Here is a 26,728-nt window from a genome sequence, read left to right on the forward strand (position 1 = left end):
ATTTTCTACACATTAGTGAGGTGTCCGGATTTGTGTATAAATGCAAGACGTCCTTACATTACGCTGTTCAGTTTGTTTAGTTGTGGGGAAATGATATGTAAATGTGCAGATGTGAACGTGCTGTTTGTATGGTTTAACTTTCACTATGTTTTGTCATCCCTTGCACAAGAGTGCATATGTCAAAAAAACTCGGACAGTGTGTGAAATGACCATTAATACTGTTCAAATAGACATTACTGTGACACTTACTTCAGGTTGGATCTTAAATTCCTGTACGCTGAGATGTCAGCTCGTTTTTTGAACAAAGCATGCATTGCATAATGAAACTATTCTTTTTGACCTCTTGGAGTGAAAACACAGAACTTGAAGCCACGCATGATCTGCCTCCGATATCTCGCACAACGCACACGTGCCATCATCTGCTTCTCCTATCTGCTTCGCCTGTTTCGCAAAACTTTTGAACACGCCCTATAAACTTTTAAAAATATATATTCATTAATTATTACCATTTGACAGTAGCGCAGTAACGCCGCCGAATGTAGCGAAGAAAAAGTACAGTTTTTTCACTAGAAATGTACTTGAGTAAGAGTAAAAAGTACTCATCCTTAAATTTACTTTCAAAGTATTAGTTACCCAAAAAATGTACTCAAGTAAATGTAACGAAGTTAATGTAATTCGTTACTACCCACCTCTGCTAAATACAAATCTACATTTGTGTGCATGTAGCTCATGTCTTTAGGCCTTAACTAGCTCGGATGTTTGAATAAAAACAGCTGGATGCATTTCTGTGATGCATTTTTAATCTGCGATCTCTTTTTAAACGTGAATTCATTTATGACTTTAACTTTAGTGAGCATAAGCTATTGGCTTCATGGATACAGAGCAATGGAATTACGGTTTATAATCTAGATACTTGGCACATTAAAAAACAAAGGAGGGTGTGACTGCTCAGAAATTGCCTTTTTTGAAAGACTGCCAATGCAGAGCTGAAGATTTGCAGAAAACAATATTGTTTTTCTTGATTATTTCAATGCACATTTCATGCAAACTTCAGTAAGCTATTAATTAATGATTAAACTCGGCACATTCAAATTCATAACAAAAGCCCAAAACATTTCCATCCTTATCAGCAAGATTAATTTCTCCCAAATTGCATAAGTTTTATATAAGAAATACAGAAAGAATTTTCTTCAAGAATACTTTCAATAAAAATATTTTTTATGCACCACTTTGATGTTTAAAATATTCCTGAGCTCTAGTATCTATTCATAAATTCATGCTCATCCATCATAAATTCTTCGTACTTCATTCTCTGAAACCTAAATCGACTTGGGGCTAACAATCTCTGCACAGTTGGCACACATCCGCTGCAAAGGCCAATGGCCTTTCTGTGAATTGCGTTCTCCTTAATCAATGCCACTTTGAGCAAAATAAATATATTCTGAAGAACTAGGATGAGTCATGTTATCAATCAAGCGTATCTGCGATGTGTCTACTTGATTACCCAAATGCATCACAACGCCTTGTCGCCACGAACATTCATCATTTAACAATGAATAGTGAGGGAGTTATTAGAAAAATTCACTGTAAAATTCACCAACATAATGTCAGAACTAAGCGGGCGCTCAGTTGGTTAGTTATTTAGTATGTAGCAGATGCTTTTTTAGACTTTCACTCACGTCCCCCATGCAGAAATAGTTTTTAGGCACGGTGCTGTTTCTATTCTGCATGTAAACATCTCACTTAGATGAGAGGGGAAGATTGCAATGTTCAGGAAAGGACTTTAAAAAAAAACCAATGACAGCCATTGTGCTGCGGACGAACGTTTCCTCAACATACATCCTGTGAATGGAGGCAGGAAACAATTAAATGAATCGGCACGGAGAAAACCCGGTTTCCCTCAACAACAACGGGCAGATAAGGTAGAGGATACTTTTTATGCAATATCCTTGGGCAAATTTATTGTTTAGTTCCAGACTCGCTGCGAAAATGAATTCTTCCCTTATTATTTTCAACATTGTTTTTATGGACTGCTATAGCAACGCTAGTTAAATTTGGTATCTTTGGTCGAAGTAGGAGAGAATGCTAATGATTTCTGAGCGATGCATTTGAATCGTGGGTCGAAAAAAAAGAGTACCAGGAAATTATTTATGCCTTTTTGGACAAAGTGACATTCAGTTATTTAAATTGCGACATTTAAAAAATGCTATAGTCCTTTTCGACATTGCCTTCACAACATCGACTCTTGACCCCATGTGCATGAACCTCTGTCTGACCCCTAAAACATTGCTAATACATCTTCAGCATTAAGATGAGTACCGAATACAGAAATAGGGAGCACTTAAGTAGATTAACTAATAGGGAAGTGTGCCATTTCTGTCCTATTATCAGCACCAAAATTAACTGCTATTCTGTCAGATATGATTGGCTCAACCAATGGTGTGAGTTGAAGGCGGGGCTAGTGCCACAGTTTTTGCAGTTGTGTTAAGTGTTGCTGTATTGAAGCAGAAATTACTTTGAAGCAATCCATAGTCCTACATGACAATAGTGGTACTGCAACAACATATCTTCTTAACTCTTTCCCCGCCATTGACGAGTTATCTCGTCAATTAAGAGAAAACGCTTCCCTGCCAATGACGAGAATTTCCAGCTTTCAGCAATACCACTATTTAACAACCCGGAAGTTATACCTCACGTGAAAGGGAAAGAACTCTGTGTATGTTTTAAAGATCGCTCTGCATCTGATCTCTATTAAAAATCCTTCGCAAAAATGTAATTATCTCAGCTATTTGGTCAAAATTTGGTGTTTTTGAAGAAACCTACCCAAATTTGAGAGGTGATAAAAAGAGAAATAATGAAGGTAGGATAAAATGGGTTTTTTGTTTGAAAGCAGAGGATCTGTTCTTTCATTTGATATATTGCAAGTTTATATATTTGACGAACATTATTTCTGGAAGGCTTTAAACTTTCGTGAAAATCATAAAAAATGCTGGCGCTGTCTGGCAACATTTTTTAAACGCTGGCGGGGAAAGAGTTAAAGGCACAATATGTACGATTTTTTAATAAAAAATTTTAAACACCACTAGCACGGTGTTATATATTTTGTTCACTTGCATACTTACATTATCCCAAATATTTCCAATAATGTAGAGAAATTCACAATTTGTTCTCCTCATTGCATCACCTGTCAATGATGTCATATCCATGTCATCTCGGTTTCCTGACTTTATGCAGCACCGCACAGGTCGATTAAAGTATAACATCAAAATATTGTAAAGAGCATTTGAGATACTTTGATGTTATACGTCAAACGATCAGGGTTGCGTTTCCCGAAAAACGATGTAACTCGCTGCTGAACCAACATAGTACGATGCATAGTTTGAAAAACGAACTACCTTGTCATAGTAACTTTGTCGCACATTCGTCGTTTGAACCATGTTGGTTCAACAACATGATTGATGATGTCACGTGGGAGGTGGAGTACTAATTAATCTTTTCAACTTGATTTAATGTCAGATTACTGCTGTAAATAACGCATATTGCACCGGACGACTGATTTAGTTATCTGTGTTTTTTCAAAGATATGTAATTCATGCGCAAGTTCCCTCTTACGTCACTCTTCTGAGAGATTCCCCAGGGTCTTAAAGCTCATAGGACTGTTTTCAAATGCAGCGCTTTAATTCTGTTTACAAACTTAAAGATGTAAAATAACATTTTTATATATTTAGAATGATGGATATAAAATGTACTACATGTTTTTTGCTTATTTTGTTCAAAAGCACAATCAACGTAAGTCTACATATTATAATAACAAGAAACTGTGCTTCTAACGACAGGTGAAGAGCTGTCGTTCAAACCACAAAAGTTTGCGATGCAGCTTGCGGATGTTCGTTTGAACTATGGTTTCGGGAAACACCAAATCCTTGACCTTCGTCAGTAACGACGAAACTTACGACAGTCATTGGCTAATGATGCTTTTAGGAAATGCACCCCTGAGCAGTGCAGAATGCGAAATGGTAGCATCTAATGCCACCCTGTTATTGTTTCTATTAAGCCACTCTGTTAGCTTACATTACATCATAACGGTTGGAGTCCCGGTGGATTGATTTTCATCTACAGTGGATGTACATACTACACCTCCCATCATTCCATACTCATTCACAGCATCATCAACTACACGTTTGTTATTATTTTACTGTAAAAATTACATATTGTACCTTTAATAGTAACAGGTACTCCATCACATTTGTTTTATGCTCTGTGCATTCGAGGGAAAACGTTTGAGTGATTACAGATTGCACGTTTAATGTATGACTGCAAAACGTGTGTTATTAAGGGATCCGGTAGCATTTGTATGTTGTTCTGATTTAGCGAATCAGTGACACAGATCCAGTCAGACGGAGTTAAGTGTCACGCCACAGAGGTTTGCATGAAGCTGAAGCACTTCATTTGTTGAAATCTCTTTATGATGTGCCCATTGAAATTAATTAAGAATGAGTCATCACACCCCAAATCGCTGATCTTCCCCGAGTCTCGGCTTCGTATGAATAACAATCATTCTCCAGCTTCTTTAGAAACATGAAGACTATCAAGCTATCAGGAAAGTGTATAATTAAAATAAAACTTTGGGTTTGGTTAAGCTAATGATGCTTGCACTGTATGAAAAATTAGTCAAATAAAAATATGTTCTCTGCTGATTCCTGCTAACTTAGCTTATCTGGGTTATTTCTTAAAGGTGTCATATTATGAGATTTTTTTAAAGATGTAAAATAAGTATCTGGTGTCCCCAGAATGCGTATGTGAAACTTTATCTCAAAATACCCCACAGATAATTTATTATAGCATGTTAAAATTGTCACTTGTAGGCTTGAGCAGAAGTGTGTCGTTTTTGGGTGTGTCCTTAAAAATGCAAATGAGCTGATGAAATGCAAAACTGATCGCAATGATGCTGGTTTGTTGTAATTGAAACTCAATTGTGCTGTCAATAATTTTTTTCTCTCTGCACTAAATGGCAGTGCCGTGGTTGGATAGTGCAGATCAAGGGGCGGTATTATTGTAATTCGCCTTGTTACCTACCTCACAAAACAGGCGAAATCTGAACAACTTAATTTTTTTAGATGCTTGCAAAGAATGGCTTACCCAAGTTACTGGGTTGATCTTTTTCATGTTTTCTAGGTTAATAGAAGCACTAGGGACCCAATTATAGCACTTAAACATTGAAAAAGTCAGATTTTCACAGTATGACCCCTTTAACATTTTTTCCGTGATATCATTATGATCATTAACTTATCATTCATATGAAAAATTCTTTATTAATACAAATAAAAAGTATACAGCACTAAATAAAAACGCTGTCTATGAACTTGGATTGAATTAGAATAATGAGAAGAGGAATTTACTGAATTGCAGTTTAAGGGAATTCAACACAGTGTGACACAACAGAGGGATTTCATTAGTCCAAAAACAGCTTTGCCTCAAAGCATATATAATTACATCATTATTTTTGACTTTTTATGCCCATTTATTCTCTGATATGTAGAATAAATTCCTCAATACTGTCAAAACAATTCAAAGTTTTCTGTTTGCCATAAAGATAATCTTAGGAAAATAAATACTGATATGATAAGACATTTATTTGATACACTGTAGTAAAAATGCTTTTTTTCAACCTAGCATTATAGGTCAAAAAGGAACAAATGTCATTTTAACCTATGCTGAGTTGTTTCAATCCAAAATATTGGGTTGTTTTAACCCATTTTTTGGTCAAATATAAACATTTTCTGGGTTCATTTAACCCCACGGCCGGGTATTTACCTTTTTAACTCAGCATTATTAAGTGTATTTTATACAATCCATTCAATTCAAATTAAGCAACTAAAACAAAACTTAAAGACATTCGTGATGAAACACCGAACAACCATGGTTGATAAAAAGTATATCAGCAAAAACAGCCAGGTGACATACCTGTGCATCCATGAGCAGGTGTCTCATCAGAGCCATAGACTGCTTTAGAGTATCTCTCTCATTGGGCAGAAAGGTGTCCTCTTCATGGCTCATGGCATTAGGTCTGTTAACCATGAAGTGAGCAATCTGATCATTTAGGCTGTTCAGAGATTGCACAGCTGGAGAAAGAAATAAAACGTTTTTCATTTTAACATAATTCATTTTATGACATCTATGTAGCACTGTTACTTCACTGATGAAATAAATTCTTTGTCATCTTTATTGAATAACACAAGACAAACTGTAGACCCGTTTTTGGTTTTATTGAATTGCTTAAGGCCAATATATAGTAAAGATAATATTAGATAATATAACACAGCTCATAAAAACAAAGTCAAAATTGGTAGACCATTTAGTATCAATTGACAGAGCAAAGAAAAATAGTTTGGCGCTACATTCTTACAGTCAGAATTTGGGATTGGCAGCTGCTGTATACTGTATGTCCCTCCAGAAAAACGCGATTATGCGATCGCATGATTCAATGTATAATCAGCCAAGTCTGCATATTTATGCAGGAGCTGCATTTTTCAAATACACCGCACTTTCTCCGCATAAATTGCAGATTTCCATGCGCAAAATATGCAGGATTTGCATGATTTCATAATCCCCACATTTTCGTAGCAAAGTGTCACACATCTTAGCAGAAAGTTGAAAAACATTGCATTTACTTTACACGAGCGCAGACAAGTCCCCTGTTGCCATGAAAACATTATGAAGTGATGTAATTACGCGACCACAGATTTTGCACGTTTACCCAGTTCTTGCAAGTTCCCGCAGTTTTTGCAAGTTCCCGCAGTTTTAGTTCCTGCAGTTTTTGCATGTTCACGCAGTTTTTGCATGTTCCCGCAGTTTTTGCAAGTTCCCGCAGTTTTTGCAAGTTCCTGCATTTTCATTGCATAAAATTGCATAAATGTCTCGCATATTCACAGCACTTTCGCCGCATAAATAAATTGCAGATTTCCATGCGCAAAATATGCAGGATTTGCATGATTTCATAATCCCCACATTTTCGTAGCAAAAAGTCACACATCTTAGCAGAAAGTTGAAAAACATTGCATTTTTCTTCACACGAGCGCAACCAAGTCCCCTGTTGCCATGGAAACATTATGAAGTGATGTAATTACGCGACCACAGATTTTGCAAGTTTACGCAGTTCTTGCAAGTTCCCGCAGTTTTTTGCAAGTTCCTGCAGTTTTTGCAAGTTCCTGCAGTTTTTGCAAGTTTACACAGTTTTTGCAAGTTCCCGCAGTTTTTGCAAGTTCCCGCAGTTTTTGCAAGTTCACACAGTTTTTGCAAGTTCCTGCAGTTTTTGTAAGTTCCCGCAGTTTTAGTTCCTGCAGTTTTTGCAAGTTCCCGCAGTTTTTGCAAGTTCCTGCAGTTTTTGCAAGTTCCTGCATTTTCATTGCATAAAATTGCATAAATGTCTCGCATATTCCATCACATTTATTAAGAAAACATGTCGCAAGATCAAGTATTTTTGACGGCAACAATCACAAAAAAACCCTCTGTGTCTGACATATGACATTTTTATCAGGCTCTTATGTTTAGGTTCAGTAATTTTACTTTAACAGCAATGAAAAAGTTATTAGTCATTAATGGAAATGCCTTATTTTCACAAATGTCACTAGTCATTTCATTGGTATTTAACAAATTTGACAATTCGCTGCAAAACTCTCCAAGTGCATGCAAAAATCTCCACTTCTAAAAAGTCTCCAGTCACTCTTCACTGTCCTTTCTGAGTAAAGGTAAAAGGCTCAAAAATTCGGTCCATAACCCCTTTATATTTGGTAAACTCTCAATATATGTTTGAATGGGCTGTGTCTGGGATTAAGTGGAATTGAAGCAAAAGCATTTGATGAATGCATAAAACGTGCCAAGAAGATCATTCGGTCATTATCATTATCTCATTTCTGACAGAGATGGCATTTAGCTGCTTTTGTATCTGACCTCTTCATATGTTCTTCCTGTATGTGTAATGGGTAAAGCATTTGCAATGTAAAGGTCAATGGTTCAATTCAAAGGAACACACACACTGGTAATAAAATAAAAAATGAAATGTATTGAATGCACTGTCGATTTGGATAAAAGCGTCTGCCAAATGCATAAATGTAATGTAAATGTATATTTGCTAATAGGAGTCTCAAAATGTCCTACTCATACAACAGCATACAAAAGTTGATTTATTATGTCTGAATAAACAGATATTAATCACACTTTATTTTTATGCAATAACCATGGTGACAGTGGCTATTTTCATTTTTATCACTTTTACAGAATGTACTGAAGTACTGGGGTTGCATCTTTTCATGTATCTACAGCTCCTACATTAAAAACACTTTTCTATTGTTTGAAGATTGTTACACCTTTCCGCAATGCTGTGATCTGTCATCATTCACAATCAACATTCCCTGTTTGTTTCCACTGGCAAAGGTGTGCCGTGTGCCCAACCTCAGCTGGTATCTGTCCAGCCTGGAACTATACTGCGTCTTTCTTTTCATTGGCATGTAATATGGCCTCCTCTAATCCTTCTCCCATTGGCCCTGGCAGCTCCCCATGCATTTCCCATTAATCCCTCTCACTTAGCGAAGGCTGCTAGAATTATTGTAAGTCCATTACCACTGCAGAAATCTCACGTCCATGACCACTTCAATGCAATTATTCATAGTTTATTCATGACTCCTGTTTCCATCTATCAATCAGCGGAGGATCAACACATCCAACAAATTAAAAGAGGCACATTCGTTTTTTCCAGCATTGGTGAAATGTGTACAGTGTGGCATTGAAACTAATGCTGAAACGTATGTCTGATTATTATGGCTTTTGCTTCCCTCATCAGCTAGCCTGGGTGCCAGCCGATCTTAGCCCCGCCCACAAGAATTTGAGAACGGGAAGATCGGTCTGGAGTTTTTCCGTTGAGGAGCTGCTATGCTAGGACTAGAGCTGGGCGAACCAATCAAATTGTCAGGGCGGGCTTTATACGATGATGGACAGATAATCAACAGTAACGTAATGAACCACGTCACCAAAGAGCGCGTGTGTTGAATGGCTGCTGCTGTAGAGTTCAGATGTGTGGATTCTGACATTGAGTCTGTTCTAAAAGATATCGACAGAGCATTGATTTTAAAAGAGGAACAGAGAAACGCGAGCAAGGCATTTGTTGATGTTTTTGCCGTCCTTTCTATTCGGCAAAAGTTGGTCGCAACTGAAATGGGTAACGTTATCACGGCGATGCAACTCAGCGTGCACGACGAGATGGATATAATTAGCGGTCGTTGCCAGCTTCTTTTCGGAAGCCCGGAATCGTGGTTGCTGAATAAGTGGAGGAACATGCTAGGCTCCAATATTTTCAAGCAAACGTAAGGGGTATCGTCGTGGATGAAGTTCACCTAACGTACAAACGGTAAGAGATAGTCTTACTCTATGACTTAGTAAATACTTCATGTTGTGATATAAACGAAATGTTGTAAACATAATAGGTGTTGATGTACATTCGCTAACTCAGTATAATCACAATGTTAGTGTCATTGTAGCGAAATACTTCGGTCAGGCTGCAAAGACGTAATTTCAAAATACACTCACACACACACTCCGTTGCTCTGATTGGTCGTAGGTCTATCCAATTGAGTGCAGAGGCATTTTTCGGTTGAGACACGCCTCATAATTATAGCTCAATGGAGCGGTATCAGACTCAAATTCTGACTAGAATTGAGTATGACAACGTCAGGCTACTCATCAGCTATAATAGCGAACAAATCAGCACTGTAATGTCAATGCAGAGTGGAAATTAGGCAAAACAAAACAGAGATACAAAGAATTCATGACTGGAAAAATAGCATTTAAGCAAAGGACAGTTCATCTAAAAATTTAATTTCTGTAATCCTTTATCCACCCTCATGTGCTTTAAACTCATATGACTTGGCAGGATGTTGCTTTTGTTAATGCAATAAAAGTGAAACACAGACCCCATTAACATTTTTTGGTACTGGACAGCTCTGTACTGGACTATATATGTGCATTAAAATTTTTCAAAATATCTTTTTGCATCTGACAGAGACAAGTCATATGCATTTGGAACACGAAGGTGACCAATTTTGAATTTTTTGGGTGAACTGTTTTTTATAAGTCTGGCTAGTAATCTTCCTCCTCCTGCAGCTGTCATTAAAATAAGGAGCCCATTAGTGTTCACTGCATCACATGGAAAGGCAGCCCTGGCTGATATGCTTCACTAATGTTTAAAACCCTTAAGAAAACAGTCAGTTCTCCTCCATCTGTCCACAGACATCAACTTTCATACTTGGCCTTAAGCTTGATTTGCTTGCATCAAATCTGGAGAAATATGGCTTCATAACACGTACAGCATTATAAAGAGACGGCTCCGTTGCAGCATTACCTCTTAGGGGCTTTCCAGTTTTACCCGTATTTGAACCTTGGATCTTTACATTACCACCGCCCAGATATTTGCTACCAAGTACCAACTCATTGACCAAGTGAGTTAATAAATAAGTATTTACAGAATGAATAAAACAAAGGCCAGTTGTGCAAACTTAATTAACTTTGGAAGGATGTGACTCAGCAGATTCAAAAGGTCCCTAACAGCAAAAGCAGAAGCATGAAGGCATGAAAAAAAGCTTCGCTATCTTCCTTTCACACCGAGCTGTGGATTTAAAATGTGGCGCAGTCAGCTACAGCATTGCAGGGGTCATTTAAGATTTGAGAAAGATACTCTATTTTCACATAGAGATGGCAAATAAATACTGGAAACGAGTTTTTTAACACGTATTACTTCCATTTTCCGTTCAAGTATTGTTTTTTGTGTTATGGGAGATGCTCAAATCACATTTCAGGAAATAACACAATATTTCCGCTGTTGCTGACTGTAGCATAACACGCGGTGGACCGGAATCACATTGTTTCCTTATTATCCTCAATCACCATGCAAATAAAAGTTGAACATTTTGTTTTTAACCTCCTAAGACCTTGTGTGTCCACATACGTGGACATCACATTTTTTGTTGTTTGCACCATAATATTTAATTCTGTGTAACTGGAACCTGTTGTACACAAGCGTACACAACACTGCTTCATGTTCATAGAAAAATATTTGGTTTCAGAAATCTGAAAAAAGACAAACTAAAGCTCTGGTCTTAGGAGGTTAAATACCAAAACTAAGAACTAAGGGGGGTACATATAATCGCACAGCTGAATTGCAAGGTCATTTATCTGGAGCCCATCAGCATTATATAATGTATGGCACAAAATGCATACTCTGCAGTGTCAGTATAGATAAAAGTTTTTTCTCTTTCTACTAAGAAAAGCATGGTATGAAATATATGACTAGTAACTTGGGATGCACCGATAGGATTTTTTGGGCCGATACCGATTTAAACAGACAACTTCTGGCCGATACCGATTTTAAACACTTGTATACAATACTATACAGTTGGTCTATTAGCTAGTTTATTTCTGCATCAAATTATTTTTACTGAACCTGGATTGGATCTAATTAACATTCAACTGACCAACATAATAAGAGAGGCACAAATTAAGCTAAAACAAAGATAATAAGACAGCATGACAACCTTCAAAGGTGGTTTTTGCTATTCAGCATTTATTTTATTAACAACATTAACTCATTTTTTTTACATATAATGGATTTCTTTATGCAGTTAATTAATAAACAATCGGTATCACCTTTCTCGTGCCATTGTCGATATGCCGATGGTTTCAAATTCATAAAAAATCGGCCGATATATATCGGCGGCCGATATATCGGTGCATCACTACTAGTAACCATGCTAAACATTTATTTTTAAAAATATAAAGTGCTCCTATACAGCTTAATGGTAGGTCACTGCATTAGCAGCGCAAGAAGTCATGGGTTCAACCCAGGGAACACACATGCTGATAAAAAAAATGTATACCTTGTAAGTCACTTTGGATAAAAGCATCTGCCAAATGCAAAAATGAAAAGTTTAATTATGTGTTGGTGTTAATGTACAACTTTACAATACTATAAGTATATAGTATATTTTGGTTAAAGGTGCAATGTGGGACGTTGACAGAAATGACAGTAGTACTTTAAAAGACATCACTAAATTTAAGAAATCAATGCAAGACTGAAAAGATAAGACTGTAACTTCGATTTAAAATCATAAACAGACAAAGCAGATCTTACATATAAAGTAAGACTGTTCCATAACTTAGGACAGGCCACTGCAAATGCACGGTCACCTCTCAACTTCAATCTTGGATAAGACAGAGAAATAATGAATCAGTGTCTACTATGCTTCACTAATTTCGGGACAGTTTTATTATGAATGTTAATAAAATGAAATGTCTCTATTGTGTTTGCTGGTCATTTGGCATTAATGTGGCATTCACACCAGACGCGGAAGAGGCGGCAAGCGTGAGCGATTTACATGTTAAGTCAATGCAAAGACGCGAAATAAGCTTCCCATGTGGTACATGCAAATAGCTCCGTGTGGAGCTTGAATTGTAATCACCTGACATACCACAATAATACTAATATTTAATGATTTGTAAATTATATTGAAAGTATTACACTGTTGTGAACATATCTGCAATTGTTGGTAGGAAGTGATTATGTTTGGGCCTATATCTCGTTGCCTTTTACCAGCAGGTGTCCCCAGTGTGTACTGTATAGTGTTTTGAATGCTTCAAAATAGTGAATCATTTCGCGAAGTAACTGGTTCAAATGATTCGAAGCATCGAAAAGCTCAGTTTCTCCCATCACTACAGACGACAACATGTTTGTCACGTGGCAGCTAAGATAACGTTCATTGCATTTTAAAATTTAGATTACAATGCGTATTCTCACGGCTAGATGCCGCTAAACCCCCAACATTGCACCTTTACATAAATATGCAAAAATTGGTAATCAAAATTGCCTCATTCCTTACCAGGATTCACAAGGGTATGCTTATAATAATGATTTATAAGTTAAGCTGTCAGGTCAGATTTTGTAGGAAATGTCAGCTGTTTTACAGCAAAGCTAAAAATAAGTATGTATAATAAGATGAAAATGTTTTAAAAAGATATGGCTGATATAGAGGCAACAAAAAATGATGGATTGCAGCTTTTCACATTACATACTATAAATTATTTTTTATATGCATTATTAGGTCTTACCCATGTTAGCGAAACTGAATTCAATCATCCATTAAAAGGTTTTTAAATAGTTAAACGCACAGATAAACATGCAAAACAACTGATCACTAGTGCAAAACAACTGGTCACTAGTGATTTGGTAGTTATTGGTTTTCATGCACCTTTAAATATAATCCTACCTTTATTCATAAATAATAAAGCACAGTGCTGATAGCATCTTAATATAACAACAGAGACCATCAGTCTCACAAACTCCTGTAGTAACAGCGTGGTCGTAACAAAATAGCTCTTACAGAGAATGATGGCTCATACGAAAGAGGTCGTACCCTGTGTGGGCTCTTATATTAACCAATAAGGTCATTCTTTGAAAACATTGGGATTGTGAAACAGGCCTGCCATAAAATGCATTCGCTGCACGCCAAGAGCAAGCATGTACAGTAGCAGATTTATGATGAAACCACGTCTCAGAGCGTCGCAGCTCATCTTGAAATCAAAGCCAAAGCTAAATAAAATGTTTATGATACCAGCTGACGAATGGATTCTAATTTCACATTCGCTGCTTTACGAGGTTTCTGAAGAGGACACCTTAAGATGTCATGGAGGATAATGAAACGACGACATTGAAAGTGACATGCCGACACACTGAAACTCTACTCGATGCACTGTTTCAATTTTCTACCAGTGCTTTCTGTCATATTGGCTGAAGTTCAACCAAGAGACTTTCAAGAGGTGTGAATCAATAAAGAGCGAATCTCAATTTAGCAGTGCAATGAAAAAGAGCAATCTGCTTTTACAGCACAGCTATGGCAAAAACAGAAAGTCTATGCTTCGTGGCGAACATTTAGTCAGTTGCTGAGGTATGAATGGAGACTATAACAAAAAAAATCTGCTCTTATCAACTGCATGCCAATTTTTTCTTTTAGATAAGAATGAGATGAAGGCAACTCTTCTGTTTTTCATATTTGTCTATTTATTGTATGTGAGATTTCATGATGGCAATATCTTCTAGATTTCCACCTAAAAAGCCACTGAGAAATGAAACCACCACAAGATTTGTTCACTATTGTTAAATTTCTCTTACATATTTCTCTTTGGTATGTTTCTGTCTGCCTGTCAGCTATGATGAATCTTTACAGTCTGATGTGGGAAAAGAATGAAATAAAGTTCAGGCTGTTCAAAGTGACAGCTCCATAATTACATCAGAGAGCAGCGTGTCGTCACACACAACAGACTGCTGAAACCCCAGCGGAGACATGAAAGAGAAAGAAAGGAAAAAGAGCGCTGAACCGAGCCCACGGCCATCTGATGTCTATTCTGGCTCTCAGATGATGACAAGTGATGGCTGGTGTCTCTCTCTCTCTAACCCTACCTGATGGGAGAGAAGAGCCTTATAGGGGCCGTATACACTCGCTGGTGTGGCCTCTGGAACGCATTACCATGCAAATGACTACATGCGCTCTTTTCTCTGAGAGTGAAATGACACATTTAATGTCCAGAGAGAAGACGAAATACAAAAACTTTGAGGATGAGTGAAAAACAATTTCCAGAGTCACAAGCCAAACAGCGGCTTTATAGATTTCGAGAGATCACTTCTGTATGAGAGAAAGATAAGACGAATAAGAAAGATCTATAATCTGTGCCGTGTTTTAACAAGCCCTGATCCTTGTAAACACAAATGCTTGATGCTTGACAGTCTCACATGAGAGTTTATTTTGGTTGGAGGTGAATCATAAATTGGGATTAAAGAGATTATGTTGTAAGGTGCACTGGAACAATCCTTTCTAAAATGCATTAAACTTTCATTTACAAAGACGTGAAACTCAGCGAGTGGTCAGGGGTGTTCACTGATATGCTCACACAAAAATCGCTGCGGAAGATGCTTTCCAACAGCTGTTTTATCATTCGTTGTTAACTTGTGGAGCTATTTTTCCAAACGCCTCACACCCGTACATTCTTCCGCTTAGAGCTTGAATAATAGACACTCCAGCCCAGTTGGTGGCGATAATCCACCTTTGCCAATTGCAAGAATAGAAACAAAGTTCCCGGCGCGGAGTAATACCGTACCTCACAGCACATCTAATACAAGTCAATGGAGTTGGCAAAAACTACGATAAAACCTGTTGGAATCCGTCTTTTGTGTGAGCATATCAGTGAACACCCCTGACCACTCGGTGAGTTTCACGTCTTTGTAAACAAAAGTTTAATGCATTTTAGGAAGGATTGTTCCAGTGAACCTATAAACCCATTGTAGAGGTGGGAGGTGAAACACAAACACCCGAAAATTCTCGGGGCAGCCGCATATGTCGAAATTTCAGTCAAAACCATTCTATTTCATCATAAACAATCTGAAAACAGGGCTTTAAGTGTAAAATACCGAACTTGTCCTTTAAGCTATGAAGAGATAATGCGATGTTTTGTGTGCGTTGTTTGCTTGTGACCTACGGTACACCTTGAGGGGGTCCGGTTTATTCGGAAAGAATCGGTAAAACTGATCTGTCTTTTATAAATGTGATAAAACTAAAGACTATTTGGATATATACAGGCTGTAGTACTACTCTATAGGTAGATTAACACGAGATTAGCATTAACACCGCGTGTTATGTTAGCTTTAAAGTATTTGTATCATCCTACTGTACATTGAATCTTTATGGCAGATAATCCTCAATTCAATTCAAATCAAGACTAGTTTATGATCATATTTTCAATGCTTTCAAAAGGATCAATAGAGGAATGCACGAAAATGAAAGAAAAGATCCCGAGGACTATTATGTTCAAGGGAGGATCTGATGAGCTCTTTGATTCCTCTGTAGCAGCTGGGAGCATGAGGAGTCACCACAGGGCCCTGGATGCCAAGGCAATTTGAGAGCTTTCCAACAACTTCACACTTCAGAAGAAAAGAGCAGAGTTAGATGAATGGATGTTTGGTCCCTTGCAGGTTTTGAGTGCACCAGAGGATGCATTCAGCATCACCCCATTACCATGGAAAAGCACAGCCAAATCATGGCGAAGACAAACAGAAACATAATAAGAAATGGCTGAAACGACATTCAAAAAGAAAACACGATTTCGCAAACAAACACCGAAATCAATTTCCAAGATTTGGCATATGCAACAGTCACGCTAATTGCCAGGCGGTCAATATTTTTGACAGTTTTATTATAGTTTTTCAGTCCTTTGTTTTGCATATTGTAACAGAATTCCAGACCATTCGAATCTTTCAGTCTCAAACCTTCAATTTTGTTGTTTACATCACGGTAATACACGGCTATCTTCGACAGCGTGCGATCCATTTCCTGAGTGCCTCTGATTGTATGGTCTCCAGAAAGGCAGATTGTGAGTCCCCACCTGTATTTCTGCCATGAAGACAGTTAGTGCATTTGCATTGGACTTAATGATTTGGCTCAACAGAACTGGGGTAAAATCAAGATAAGTACCACAGATTATAAATGTGACATTCAAAGACTATTTTCACAAGTCAGTTTTTTTAGCATACGCTATCCATCTGTGAACATTTAGACCCCTGCACCCCTACAATTAGCTTTCAGCAAGAAAGTGAGAGAGGCAAACCTGTTTAAGTGCAATACAAGGTAAGCTGTCACTAGGGGGGGAAATATATGTAAATTGTAAGTGCTGTGATTTTCAAAAGCACAAATCACATTGGTCTGAACTGTTAAATGGATTGTTCGCCCAAAAATTTAAATATCTGTGTTACCACATCTTTTAGTCATCATCACAAGAGGGAGCCAACAATTTTATCAAAGCAATGTCATACCAATCCTGTATAATATCTTGATATTGGTCATTGTTGATGCTTGACAGACATAAAAAATGCTTGGTTATTTTCAATCCAGCATTGGGTCAAAAAAGGACAAACCCAGCTATTGGGTTATAGGAACACAGAAAATGATTATATTTGACACAACAAAGGGTTAAAACATACCAGAATTTGGGGTTGAAAATACCCAGCGAAGACAAAATTACTTTGTCACTTTTTACCTAATGCTGGGTTGAAAATAACCTAGCATTTTTTACAGTGTAAAGCTGCAATTGATTTCCTCTTTATCGCCATCTCTGTTTGAAACATAAAACTGCAGGTTACTTTGCATTCATTTTTTATGTTTGTTGAGAAACAGCTGACATTTCCTGTGAAATCCAACCGAACAGCTTAACTTATAAATCATTATTATTGTGAAAAAAAATGTAAGGAAAAGAACATTTAAACATTAATTGTTTTTATACTAGGGGTCCGTTGAATACTTGAATCTGATTGGCTGATGAACATTCTGAGGTGTGCAATTATTTTCTGGGAAACGCACGGCAAATGTAGTTCCAGGCAGCTCTCTTGACCACATTACAGTTCCATATCACTTCGCATAGTTAACTGTAATACCGAACTAACAAAAACAACATGACAGACGATTTTCCGAGGCAATAACAGCGCTGTTTATAGATGCACAGAGGTAGCCTCGTTCACACAATCTCTCTCTCTTCCTCGCCTTCTCTCTCTCTCTCTCTCGCTTTCTCTCTCTCTTTCTTTCTTTCTTTCTCTCTCTGTGTCTCTGTCACTCTCTTTCTAATAACTTTATTAATAACTTCATTAGAATGCCATTAATGGGTCAAGCCTCCATTGCCAGCTTTAAATAACGTTTTGGAACCAGCAAAAAAGCTGTTGTATGATACATGGAAGTCTTACTCACAATAGCGATTTAAGTACAAAAACCTGACGAATCCCTTAAAAATATCATAAGATCGATGTCTTGAGGTGTGGTAACCGTAGTATAAGTGGAATAATTGACTAATTGACACAATTCCACGGGTGTGCATAATTTTTAAATAATTCAACGACCAGTCGTCAATTATTCCTTAAATGTACTTGCTCAAAAACACAGATTGCAGCTTTATTTAACCTGTTAACCCATGAGCGGGACACCCGAGTTTACTTCAATATTTTTCATGTAAATGTTAATCTATCACGACAAACTATATAATTAGAAAGGTCTAAATGTAGTTTTCATATTTTAAAACTTTTTAGCAGTAATAATAATGCAGTGAAGGTCATTTATTAATTTGTGACAGAGTATGCAGCAAACCTCACAGCAAACCAACACAAAAAAAGTATAATTTTATGTATAAAATAATACTATATTGCATCATTTTTATGTATTACAATAAATTTAAACTGCTATTTAAAAAATTTAATATTTTTTACCTCCAAACACTTCCGTAAAAAATGGCAGTTATATATTAATTTAAAGGGGTACATCACCTGTTCACCCCCCCCCCCTTCAAACAAGGCTGTCCCAGATAAAGGGTTAAAACAGAAAAGAACGCAGTAGAAGAAAGATTAAGGTAAAGCCCAAAGTATAGTATGTTTTTTACGTGTACGTGAACGTCTGCACATTGTCAAACTCACAGCCTTGCAAAGTTTAGTTTATTTGACTCGTACGAGCATGCACACGCATTGCGACAACATCCAATGCATCTCCTGGGCTACATACTACATTCTCCTGTACACCCATACTTCTGGCTGAACAAAAGATGGCAGAATTTTAATCTATAACACAATCTATAACATTAGGCTTCTCCAAAACAAACAGTAAAGCAGGTCCGAAGTTACTGCATTGCTCCATAATTCCCTCGGCCATCCACTTCCATTTTCCCAGCCTGTCAGCAGGCTCCACTGTGCAACAGGCCGCTTTGGCTTTGAGAGAAACATGGGACTGGTACTGTAAGTCTCTCTATGAAGCCTTTAATCAGTGACATCCACAAACTGCACTCTTTACACAACCCTCTGGCTTGTCCAAACTACAGCTTTGACTGCTGAATGTAAGCGCACTGTCAGAGACTAACTATGCAGAGGCAGAATTAAAGAGAAGGAATAAGCTTTTTTAAAGTTTGTGTGTCAGCATTTGCACATGATAAAATGAAACATTTAGCATAGCAGAACTAAATAATATTGCCTAAAAGTAAACAAATTACAAGGAGCAGTTCATCTGATTCAACAATCCGTCAGGGCAGAAGCAGTTAATGTGACGAAGAGCACAAAGAAATATGAGAGCAAGCGTTTTAACAGAGGTTTTCTAAATGTGTCCTTATCAGTTAGGGTACATTAGGAGGTTTGCTGAGTCTTGAGTAAAGTTGCACAGCTTTCAAGATTTATACAACCGACTTTAAATTGAATTTGCTTGATGTTCCTCTTTCTGCATTGGCTGCTCCAGATCTTCACTGAATTTCTGTATGAGTTGTGTCAATAAACCCAAGAAATCGGTTTATCATTAGATAATGGGCCACATGTCTGGTTAAATAACCAGTGAATTCAAATTATGAATACAAATTAAATTGCCTATACATTATATATATATATATATAAATATGTGCTTTTCACAAGATATGTCCAGTGCGATTATTTTTTTTTTTGGGGGGGGGGTTCACTGTCAGATAAAAATAGTCCCTATAGCTATCACTGTGGCGGTACCCTTTGCACCTACAGAGGTACAAGTAGTACCTTAAAGATGCTATTTGTATTATCTGCGCTGCTAGATGGCCCCAGATCAAATCAATAACAATGACGTTGTTTAATGACGCTCTTAAGCAGCGTGGAATTATGGGATTTGTAGTCTTTAACTCAACCGCTGATGGCCATCAATCAGACGCGAACGAGAAATCACGTTGACGGATAAGGTAATCAAGTCTTATAAATGTTGCGTTTGATGACATCGGTTATTTCATTATGTAAGTTTATATGTGATGTTCAAAACGAAATTGTTAGTCATAGATGTTACCGTATTAGTCCAAATTCGATGGTTAACACAGCACAGAATTAAGTTTTCAACTTACAACCACAATGATTTTTCACATAATGTATTGACAGTACAAATCTTATTGTGAAGTGTCTTAAAATGACCATTTATATTGCTGTACAATACGTCTTGATGTACATATCGTCCGTGGGAAGACGCGCTGATTACAATCTACACACTAATGTTGTGATCAATATAATAGCATACTTTTTTGAAGGGTTACGAATCAAAACAACTTACCCATCGCGTAAAACACAAGCAAGATCAGCATCTCTGTCTGGTTAAATGTTGTCGTGAAGCTCTCTCCATCCAGATAATGCAACACCAAATTGATCCTCATTCTTACTCTCGTTTTGTTCCAAACTCTTCTTGGGTCGTTTGGTTGGCCCGTATTCTTATGGGAGATGTCTTTGCTGACACAACCAGCGGCAGACGGTAAAGAGTAATCCATAAGTCCATAAGCAAGTGCGTAGCCCGACAGGCGCTAACGCATAGTTCCGCATTTGTCCACGACACTGGCTGCGTCCGAAAACTCAAGGCAGTGACTTGTTGCCTTGCTGCGTCATGAGACAATGACTTCGGGGCATGAAGGCAGCTCAGAGAAAGGCTTTCGGATGCACTTCAAAGGCAGCGTGTTTAAATTATAAACAGAGAGCACCTTTGTGATAACTAATCACATATTTGAAAACTACAATACTAATTTCTCGCTAGAAATGCAATTAAAATGTGTAAAAAGTGAAAATATAGCTTTATTTACACTAAATTTGTGCTCCAGTCACTTCCTTGGCCGCCATTTTATTTTTTCGAACTCGACCACTGTTGTCATGTGGTTTTTACGTCAGTAAAGGTGTAGACAAAGGGTCACATGGATATTAACGTCATTGACAGGAGACTGCACTGCCCCGTGTCAATGTTTTGAAAGGAAATTTTCTCATGATTTACAAGTAGTTGAAAACATTACAGATATTGATAGTCAGCTGGACAAAATATATAACACTGGCCTAGTAGTTTTTGGACATTTTACTGCAAATATCTTACAAATTGCACCTTTAAATGTACATATTGCTACCAAACAGTGCCTATTTGTACCTCAAGATACATAATAGTACTAACTGTATACATGTCTGTATACCTAAATAATACATATTAGATATTTTTATATATTTAAGTCCGAGACAAACAAAATATCACACGAGGAAAATAGCGGGAGTGGGCTTGTTGTTATATCATTACAATGCTTACATATTTGGCATATTTCATTTAAACCCAATTGTCCTACATCTTTGTACCCATGTTATTTTCTGCAGATTTCTAGTGTTGAAAGCTTTTCTTATATAAATAATCATGATGATTATTGCATGTGTCTTACTGAATGTGGTATTATGTCAGCAGCAACAACCTGCCCACGCTGAAAGATGTGCCATTTGATGTTTAGGTGCTGGTCATCCCGTGTAGCCAGATATTAGTACAAAAACAAACAATATAGGCCATAAATAAATTGAATTAAAAAAATAAGTTCAGACCTTGTCTTTCTGAAATAAATCAGAGACATCACCATCACAAACCTGCACACTCACTTTATAAATTTCCCAAACTGTCACATTAATTGCTAAAACATTAAACACTACGTCTAAAGAGGATTTTTAACAATGGGATCTGGCAACACTGCGAATGCTGCACCCGCGGCTCACAGCTGCTTCAATTTCCGTCATTTTATGCGAAACTATACAGTAAACTGTCCAAACTTAATTAGATAAGCGGATGCCAATATCAGTCGTTTTAAATTACTAATTAGTCATTCAGTTAATTTTATTTTTTTAATTTGAAAAATGTACAGAGTTACGAATAGGGATGCACCGAATCCAGGATTCGGTTTCGGATTCGGCCGAATACTGGGCTTTTTGGCGGGGTTCGGGTTCGGCCGAATCCTAGATTTTTTTTCCACCGAACCGAACCCTAGGCTTGCGCTACGCTGGTCGACGTCACGCAGCCGTTGATTACACACATCGGGTGCTGACGTGGAGATGAGCTTTTTCTTTCGGTCAGCTGGACACACCAAAACTTTTAAACACCGCTGAAAACGCCTTGAGGACCCCAAATGCCAGCTGTTGCTGCTACCAGCCGAGCGCTTGGTAGCTGTGATGCTTCAGCTGTGAGCCGGTTGGTTGCTGTGGTAATGTCCTGCCCCTCCGCCACTGTAATTGGACGGCCGTGTGAAGACTGACATTGACGAGCGGAGCTTCTCACTCAAAGTTAAATATAGTTTTCAGCGCGGAGCTGCTTGCTTATTGGAAAAACGAGCGTGTCGCAACGCATCGCTTTCATAATGCATAGGCTTATGGTTATTGTCAAAATAGTTTTTCCAACTTGTCATCCTGGCATAATGTACAGTTAAAATTAAATAAAACGAAAAATACACTGCTGTGGACGTTTTTTACTTCATTAATGTGTTTTACTGTGTTGGAATAAGGATGCGAGTAGGATTCGGTATTCGGTTTCGGATTCGGCCGAATCTTAAACGGTGGATTCGGGATTCGGCCGAACCTAAAAAATCTGGATTCGGTGCATCCCTAGTTACGAACCTCGGTGGCCTTATAGCTGACTACGGCTATAACTGTTATTAATTGATTGGATTTTTCAGATATTGATTCCAGTTTGAATATAAAAAAATAATGATCCACACAGATTTTTTTATAATGAACACTGCAATATTTAATATAAAAAAACTAAATAAGAATTTTCATGGGGACTTTAAAGAGTACTGCACAAGTGACAGCTGGGGAACAGCTTTTGCCATTTTTTTCTGACAGTGTAGCCAGAAGAGACAAACTAGTTTTTTAAATCTGTTCTCTGAAAATTCCTTTTATAAACAATTTCAATGTGCATTAGCATATAAATGAACTAAAAACGAGTAGATATGGACTAAAACCAGCAAAACAAACAGACATAAAACTACATGGTATTTTGGTAACACAAAATATCTCACAAAGTCAAACACATAAAGCCAAAGCTTTATGTACAAAACATTGTCGACTTATGAAATCCTTACAGCTTTAACCGTACTTATTGCATGGGGCGCTGCTTTAGTCTCGCCCTCATGACTGCCAGTAATTGCGTTGATAATTATTCAGGTAGTAAAAAAGCTCTTCTCTGATAAGACCACAGAGGACCTGCTAGCTCCTCTATCAACAGTAAAAAAGACAGATAACGTGAACTTCATTTTTCACCTCAACAAAATTCAAAGTATTTCAACATCCGCTGTAATCAAAATTCAAATGAGGGTGGGGAAAACTCCCTACATCAATAAATGAAAGTTTAACTTAAGACCTTCTCAGCTCTGGTTTCCATGGTGACAAAGCAGCTCTCCTCTGCTCTCAGATCAATGGTAATGTCACACATGCCGAGAGGCTTTGCTCTTATCAGTTAGAGAGCCCTTTCCCATGGCTGTTCTCCAAAGATTGCTTGCTTAATGCTGAACATTATGTTGTTCCAAGAGACAGTGAAGTGCATGTCGTACAACAAATTTTACCATTGTTTGTGATTAGACATTTGTGGGACCACATGGAAGGCTACACACTTCATTACTCACTTTTAGGGATAATCAATACTTTTCTAAAATCGAGGTGCATTGAATAATACTATAGGTGAGAACACAAAGCTAATAAAATAATTGTAATGCTATTTTTGACATTGCATGCTAGGAAAATTGCAAAAATGTTTAAAGGTGCACTGTGTATATTTTATCGAATTACAACCAAAGCTTACCGCTCACTCCTCTCTTTCAAAGCACATGGCTCGTGACTGCTTTTCCGAGGGGCGCAAATTCAAAATATGTGTTCAGAGTGTCGCTCGTGTTTTCAAAAAATGTGTTTGTTGCGTCATGTGAACCATGTGCATCACGTGTTTTGTCAAAAAGTGCCTGCTGCAAACGCGTCAAAACTGTTTATGATAAAAAAGACGCTTACGTTCACAAAATACACGCAAGACACTCCCTTAACAGTAAACTCTGATTACGCATGAGATTATCCGAGTATCTGACAAACGCAAACGTCTAGTTTATCATAAACCCTTTAGACGCGTCTGCAGCAGGCACTTATTTTGACTAGGGATGGGCACGAATATTCGAATATTCGATCGGCAATAATAATTCGAATTTAAAAAATGCTATTCGAATGTTTGTTTGTTTTTAATGTGCCACCAAAGGGTTAATGACTTATTTAATGCTTTTCACTTTATCTATACTGTCTTTTACAGACTTAAATGTAAAATATACATGAACATTAATTTGTATGTATTTCTGATTGTTTGGCAATGCAGATTGCAGACGAATTTAAGTTTTTCCATTTATCTCCGGGTTTGGCAGCGCCGCTCGTATTTTGCCACTGGCTCAGTGAGGGCTCACGTGTTATTAAACGTGCTTCTCCGCCGCCCGCATCAACACATCATGAGATATTTGTAAGCTTTCTGTTATAAAGTCTACTTTATTTTGTTAATAATGAGACACACACGGAGAACGAAGTGAAACGGAGAACATTTATTATATGCGGTGCTCTTTCGAAAATGAAACGGATAACTGCACATGGCAGTTTAAAAGCAAAGCTCCGTCTGAAATGTTGTTAAATTAAGCTAACGTTAGTAACTTTGCACAGTCAACAATAATCTATAGAGCCAGCTTACGTTATTTGTAAAATAATGTTAAATACAGATATTCAATCTTGTTCAATCCGTCTGTTGTTTTTATCGGATAACCATCACCACGAGGAAGAGTTTTCTCCGCAGCACCGGCATTATTGTATCTAGTCAGAAGCTCGGGCTTTCACCGAAGCAGGTAGGATAAATATGGTTTTCTTTATTCACAAATACATGTCAAACTAAACTGAGAAGATATTTATTTATATGGTGACTGAGCAGTCGGTTATGTAGATGTGTTTTTTCGTTTGCTCCGGGCTCTTATTTGGAGTCTGTTTAAGGGTTTAAATGATGATAGCCTTCTTTGTCAAGTCCTCAAACTTTAAACTTCGCAAGTCCTCAAACTTCGCTTAGATTTGGGGTTAGTGTATAATATTTGGTATAATATAATGTATGCAAGATCAAACAGTAATGAATTCATACTAACGACCGACTTGAAAAATACAAAAGACGCATGTCTTAATTAACATAATTTAAATAAACGAATATTCAAATATTCGTTCTTTATGAGCTTAAATATAATTACTGGAAAATGCCCATCCCTAATTTTGACAAGACACATGATGCACACAAGTTTACTCAACGCGTCCAACACATATTTTGAAATTACGAACCACACACATGACGAGCTACATGTTGTGACCAACTTCGAATCGTGAACAGTTATTTTTAAAATGTAACAATAAAGTACCGGTATATTGTGCGGTATATTATGCACTGAATTAATATTTTGTTCAATTCAAATTTATTTCTATAGCGCTTTTCACAATTTAGCAAAACCGATTTACAGTAGATAAAAAGTACAAGCAAATCCATTAAAATATAAAATGAAATATATACGAAATTTGGTATTGCAAAATACAAGTACATTAGCAGTACGAACTGCAAAAAAAATCAACATAAGCACTATCAAACAAGTGTATCTATTTCTTTCTTTAAATGTATATATTAATAGTAATAATGCCACCTTTACACTGCACACGAGTTTGCCCCCTAGTGGCAGTCGTAGTCGCTCAAGTTCATTTTTTTATGCATCGAAAGCTCAATACAGTTTCGAAAAATTTGCATCCGCAAATGATTGCAACCCCACTGCAGCTCTCCATAAGAAATAAATGAGCATGTAGCATGCGTCATCATCATATGACCTCTTTTTGTTGCGTGTTTGCCTTTTATAATCAAAGTTTGTTTTAACATTTTAACTTTTAGGCACTCCAATTTTATTTACTAAGTTAATAAAAACATTTAAAATTCCATTAAAATTGCTTGCATTTCATTCATCATACAGGAAAAATAAGGTCTGGTAGAGTGCACTGCATCAAAATGACAAGTCACATCCTATTATACTTAAACTTTAACAACCATCTATATTCATAAACAACCACACAATACATACTGTACAAATGCAGAATGCTATTAAGTATTTAAATAAGTCTTACATAAAAGGAAACAATTTTTTAATGCAATGGATAAATTTGCATTAATTGTTATGGAAATTGAAGAGGAAAGAGACAAAGTAATACATCACCGAGTCGGCAGTGTTTCTGTAAAGAACTAACATTCAGCAAATGTCAACCAATCACCTCTAAAGACCTGCAGCTCAGGTACTTTAACCACAGACTGAAACATTAGGATCAAACCCCTAGACAATTATTCTCTACCTGTCAGACCTAATCGTGTGTGCACTAAAGGTGCATACTGTAGCAAAGTTTCATTTTCTTTTTTCTCACTGACCCACTCTTCAAATCAAATTAACCCCAAAGCGCAAACCCAATGTGTCCTCCACCAGTCGTAACATCCCACACTAGACACACAATGATCTCAATTTCTCTGCATTAATGCTTTCGGGTTTTCAGGCTTTCGGGACTTTTGATAATTTTTCTTTTATGTATGATTAGCATCTGCTTAGATCTTTGAAAGTAAATACCCTTTGACATTCTGTCAAAGCAACAAACCATTGTTGACCTTGGTCAGAATTCACTGTAAGATTTATTTGAATAATATCTACAAGAATTTGTGGTGAACTTTAGGGAAAGAATGTCTGGTATGTCAAGAATACCAAAGACAGGAAAAGACTCCTGTCACATGGTTTACATCACATGGTGTAACTA

At 37.2% G+C, this 26,728-nt stretch overlaps 1 protein-coding gene across 7 annotated transcripts in view; it reads right to left on the minus strand.

The window, feature by feature from the left end:
* kaznb (kazrin, periplakin interacting protein b) overlaps positions 1–26,728 on the minus strand; it is a 207,496-nt gene that overhangs the window by 149,568 nt on the left and 31,200 nt on the right. For all 7 annotated transcript variants that reach the window (XR_008638822.2, XM_073876096.1, XM_073876094.1 and 4 more), the window contains exon 2: positions 5,965–6,122. Coding sequence is in view for 6 of the 7 variants with exons in the window: in XM_073876096.1 (XP_073732197.1) it covers positions 5,965–6,122 (158 nt within the window). In the remaining variant the exon portion in view is untranslated. The remainder of the gene's footprint in view (positions 1–5,964; positions 6,123–26,728) is intronic.

This window comes from Misgurnus anguillicaudatus, chromosome 14 (genome assembly GCF_027580225.2).
Source record: "Misgurnus anguillicaudatus chromosome 14, ASM2758022v2, whole genome shotgun sequence".
In the NCBI taxonomy this organism is placed as follows: Eukaryota; Metazoa; Chordata; class Actinopteri; order Cypriniformes; family Cobitidae; genus Misgurnus; species Misgurnus anguillicaudatus.